The 5,432-nt window shown below is 33.0% G+C and overlaps 1 protein-coding gene across 1 annotated transcript; it reads left to right on the plus strand.

Moving 5' to 3' along the window:
* The first annotated feature begins 265 nt into the window (after positions 1-265).
* Positions 266-4,708, plus strand: NADK3 (NAD(H) kinase 3). Its single transcript, XM_068643639.2, has 5 exons — positions 266-483; positions 1,756-2,001; positions 2,140-2,220; positions 3,622-3,773; positions 3,885-4,708. The coding sequence occupies exons 1-5, from the start codon at positions 403-405 to the stop codon at positions 4,243-4,245; spliced, it is 921 nt and encodes a 306-aa protein (XP_068499740.1). The 5' UTR covers positions 266-402; the 3' UTR covers positions 4,246-4,708.
* Positions 4,709-5,432: the final 724 nt, after the last annotated feature.

Genomic DNA, 5,432 nt, shown 5'->3' on the forward strand with positions numbered 1-5,432 from the left:
CAAGAACACTGATATATAAATATTTTCTTTGTATTTGTTTATATATATATATATATATTTAATTATAAAAATTATATTTTTACTTTTTTATAATTCATATTGTAGTTAATTAAATTTATAAACATATTCGTACTGTTAATTAATTTAAATATTTATGTTTTTTTATAAAATTTAATAATTAATATATAAGTAATATCTAAAATTTGTTATTTTAAAATGAATAATAAAATTTAATAAATAAATAAACCTATGCAGTTTAATTTCCGTGCACTGGTAAAAAACTAGTTCATTTAGAAGGAAAGACCTAGGCAAAGAAAAGGTGTTGTGATTATGCTGTGTGACCCTGCAATTGCAAGTTGGCAACGTTTTAAGGAGAATTGACAGTGCTAAAAGCAAAAGCAAATGGTGATGAAGATGAAGAGACTATTACTGCTGTTAAAACCCTTAACTGTATCTTCACCACCTTCCCACAGCCCCCCTCAGGTAACATTGCCTCTACCCCATCTTCCCTCTTCGTTTCATCACCCCTTTCTCATGTTTTTATAATTCCCGTGATGGTTTTGTTTTCTTCTTTGAGCATTCGTTTAGGAAACAACGGTTGAAAGGTTGGTTCCACACTTTCCCATATGCACGCATATTGTTTGGTGAAATGTTAATGTGGGATTTGTTTGTTTGTGCTTGGTTGGGAACTTGTATTCTAAAATGGGTAGATGGGAAATAAAAAAGGTCCAACATTTTTGGGTACATTCCTGCTACATTGCCATTTCCCTGCTGCCTACCTTCATTTTAACCTAGAAAGCTTTAGTTGAATGCTCAACGCTTCTTTATACGTCCTTGTTCGTGATGGTAAAAGATGGGGTAGTACTAGTAATTTAGTTTCTTACCAATGAATTAGAACCATAAAGAATTCTGTTTTTGTGTGTGTATTAGGTGAGAACGGGCTTTTTGTCAGAAGAGTTAATTTTGACCATTTAACAATACGATTCTTCTTATTGGGAGAAACTAGAACTACAAATGTAGAATATAAGATCATATTTGAAGAGTAAGGATTAAAGGAAAATTGCATGACTTTTTTATGTGATCATGTAACCAGTAGCTTTTAATCTTAACCATTCTTGTATGACTCTATGAATCAGATTTATAGTCCACCTTTCTTACAATAAGAAGAGTTCTTTCTTAGTACACCCTACCCTATATAATTAACAAAGGATAAGATACGAATAAGCTGATGTTTGTACTTTGGTTACTGTGGAAGTATCTGATAAATCAACCCTTGTATATATGATGCTATGGTACACAAATACGATACATGAATCGGATATGATGTGTGTCTGATATGACGATATGCTTATTTTGAAAATAACAGGATACAATGCGTGACAGATACGTAGTTAAAAATGTATAACAATTCTTAAAACATAATAAATATGTAGTTGCTTGTGAGGATCCAAATTAAGATCACATTTCTTAGACATTGTCAAAATAAATTATAAATTATTGTCTTCTAAAAGTATTAGTTCTTCAAAGATTGAGTACTTCATCGTTAAGTTTCAATAAAGTATCCTAGAGTATCGGATATACAGATACGTTGTATTGGTTGATACGTGAAACAAATTGCAGTATCAGTGCATCAGATGTGATGTCTTACATCCTTACATAATAAGGGGTGCTTCCAGGATTTTTGGCTTTTATTTTACATGGATGTTAGGCATATTAGAGCCGTTTGAAATTTGAATTCTGTCAGGAAAATTGCAGATCTTACAGTTCTTGGAGAATAGGCGTAAGGTACACCATGATGCAATTAACTTTTGTCAAGCTATTCTGCAAAAAAAGTCAGTTGAATGGAAAGCTGTACTGCGTAACAATTTGTCACCACCCATTAATGATGTGGATCTAGTTGTTACCGTTGGTGGTGATGGAACTCTTCTGCAGGCTAGCCATTCATTGGATGACAAAATTCCTGTTCTTGGAGTGAATTCTGACCCTACACTGATTGATGAGGTATATATACATATAGTTTGGGCTTTACTATTGATATATTAGCTTCTATGTTCATATGTTTCATTTGATCTTCTTTTGGATTATGCAAATAAATAACCAAACTGACCAGGTTATTTGGTCAAATTCCATTTGCAATAGGTGGAGCAGTTCAGCAGTGAATTTGATGCTACCAGAAGCACAGGCCATCTTTGTGCTGCCACTGTTGAAAACTTTGAACAAGTAAGCTTAGCTGTTCTTTCTCTACCTATATTGGAAAGATTATCAGTAATCATTTTCTTTCTTTGCTACTCCTTGTGGTATGGCAGCAAGCATGTGTAGAATGAAGTTTTATTATTCAGTAACTTGAAATGTTCAAATTTGATGACACTGTTGTCAATGTATAATAATGATGAACCAGTAATTACTCCAGTGAAACCAATTTAATCATTATACTGTGATGTGACTTATCAGTAATCATTTTCCTTCTTTGCTACTCCTTGAGGTGTGGCAGCAAGCATGTGTAGAATGAAGTTTTATTATTCAGTAACTTGAAATGTTCAAATTTGATGACACTGTTGTTAATGTATCATAATGATGAACCAGTAATTACTCCTGTGAAACCAATTTAATCATTATACTGTCATGTGACATGGAACAGAGATAGGATTGATTTGAGGTTCAGAATGTACCTCTAAACAATTGTGAGAAATCAGACTAGCTAACGTTGATGTCTGTCCAAAGTTCATTCCCTCCTTTATAAGTACGTTTTTGGCCACTCAACTCAACTCTGATGCAGGTTTCAATTTTATCACAAAACCTGCAATTTGATACGATTGTAGTTCGTAAGTTGATGAGCTGCAAGCCTGCAGCACAAGTGGCATTATCTTTTGAAAGGGAATCCAGTCATAGAATAAAAGTTCTTAAGTATCTTATTTTGTCTATCTTAAGCATAACAATTTGTTGTTCCCCATATTAAAGTTTTGGTATATGACCAATCTGGTCCCTGAATGTGTGACGCATTGCCAATTTAATCTTTGAAAAAATGAAAAAAATATGATTAATTCCACGCATGTGTAAATTATATTTTAGCTTTTAAGTTTTGTGAGATTATTTTGTCATTAAAATATAATTTTAAGAATCAATTTGATACTAATTATAGATTGTTTTGTCATTAAATTATAATATTCAAGGACCAATTTTCTATTTTTACACATATAGGGATCAATTTTATCTTTTTTTGTTCTTTCAAGAACTTAATTGTCAGCGTTTTACATTGAAGGATGAAATTGGTCATTTACCCTAAAGTTTTCTTGTTTATGATGTTACTCTATATTTTGTGATTTGTTCAAATTTTGGATAAATGTTCAGGTTCAAATGCTTATTTCCAGTGAAAAAAAAATCATATTATTGTATGTATATGATATATGCAAATTAAGGGATTTTCTCCGGACATGAAATCTAAGCTGAACATTCTCCTGCTTGTATAGGCAATTGAAAGGTGAAAAAGTGGGACAAAGTGTAACAAATAGAAATTAGACAAAACCTGTGTTAAAATTAAGAATTAGAAAGGATTTTCATCTTTGAATTTTGTTGCTTTCAGTATAATATTTCTTCTAATCTAGTTTTTAAAATCTTTTTCAGGTATTAGATGGTATACTTGAAGGTCAATTTCTTCCTTCCGAATTAACAAGGACCATGATATCTGTTAACGCACTACACTTGTCAACTTATGCTCTCAATGATATCTTAGTTGCACACCCATGTCCTGCTTCGCTTTCTAGGTTCTCCTTCAGGTATGATCTATCCAGTGAGAAATTAAAACTCTTCAACTCATACATTTTCTTAATTTCATCTCAGAGCATTAATTCTCTGAAACGAAGCCAACTGAGCATATATTTTTGCAGAATCAAAGAGGGTGACAAGTCATGTTCCCCTCTCGTTAACTGCAGATCAAGTGGTCTACGAGTTTCAACAGCTGCTGGTTCAACTGCTGCAATGCATTCAGCTGGTGGATTTCCAATGCCAATTTTATCTCGGGATCTCCAGTACATGACAAGGGAGCCTATTTCATCTGGGGCAGCCTCAGATCTTATGCATGGATTGATCAAACATGACCAGACATTAGTTGCTACATGGACCTGTAGAAAAGGTGTGATATATATTGATGGTTCTCATATCAATCATGCCATCCAAGATGGAGATATCATTGAGATATCTTCCAGAGCACCAGTTCTGAAAGTTATCTTGCCTCATCATTTGTTATAGTTAGAGAAGATGACAACTAAATTTCTCGGCATATCCTCATCGGGAGAATAAGCAAATTTTGGCCACATGAGTTGACATCGTTCTTAAGGCTTGAGCTACAAATGCAATTCAGAATCTCATGCATTAATACGATGGCCATAAATTTGAAGCTGACTTGACTTTAGATTTAGGAGGTTAAAGTATCTTATGTACGCATCACTCATAAGCTCCAAGGGGAGTGTATATTTCATAATGGAAAGTCTTGTGGCTCATATATAGCCAGGGCATTTTGCTACTTAGTGCGTCTCAACTTTTATCTTTTATAGTGGATGAGAGACCTTTGTTACACCCTTCCCTTTTATTAAAGCTAAAACACAGGCCCATCTTGGAGATGCTATTGTATTTTTTTGCTGATAGCTGGCTGTAAAGAATGTTCTTGCAGTGGATATACACGACCAAGAATGCAACCAACCAGATTATGTGCTGCTACTGCCTAATGATTTGGTAATCTTACATAATACATACAGATTAACATTTTTTTATCCCTTTTGTAGGCTGATATAGGAATACATCAAAATCAAACCATATACATTATTGGAATTCTAGTGTCAATGCAATCTTTTACTCTTATTTTACAGATCGGATCTGGTTTCTGAAACATCATGTTCAATAAAGCGCCGCTTTGGAGCTTTAATGTAACGTCTCTTTAGTATAGGTTTAAATATGATTTTATTCTCTCAAAATATCTCAATTTTTAGCTTTTGGTTATATATCAAAATGGCTTGGTTTTAGTTTCTTGTTACACGTTTTTATTTACTGGTGGGAAAGTATAATCCTTTTGTTAGAATTTGAGTATTTGCTGGACAAATTTCTCTGAAGTTCGTTCACTAGAGAAAAATCGTTTTTCTATTCTGAAAACATGTGTCAAAAATTTAACGCTTGATTTTCGGTCAATTTATTCGACTAAATATAATAGTATTGTATTTTATGCATAATATAATCAATTAGGTTGATAAGTAATTGATTATTTGTTCTATTACTCTTCACCTTTGATTAACAAATTTTTTATAAAATGGCACAAAACCAAAATGGCACAAAACCCAAGCCCCAACCTTCTTAGTTATTCAAATTTTATGTTCTTTCTCCATTGCTTACTTAATTTGAGATTTTCTGAATCTCTCTTGCATCCTTCCCAACTACTCCATTAT

This window comes from Phaseolus vulgaris, chromosome 5 (genome assembly GCF_051622355.1).
Source record: "Phaseolus vulgaris cultivar YP4 chromosome 5, ASM5162235v1, whole genome shotgun sequence".
Lineage (NCBI taxonomy): Eukaryota > Viridiplantae > Streptophyta > Magnoliopsida > Fabales > Fabaceae > Phaseolus > Phaseolus vulgaris.

Bases quoted from the DNA above. Each gene is read 5' to 3' on its own strand.
- NADK3 (XM_068643639.2), top strand. From the start codon at position 403: ATGGTGATGAAGATGAAGAGACTATTACTGCTGTTAAAACCCTTAACT. The intron at 2,002-2,139 runs GTATATATACAT...CATTTGCAATAG, and splicing joins ACCCTACACTGATTGATGAG to GTGGAGCAGTTCAGCAGTGA. The intron at 3,774-3,884 runs GTATGATCTATC...ATATTTTTGCAG, and splicing joins CTTTCTAGGTTCTCCTTCAG to AATCAAAGAGGGTGACAAGT.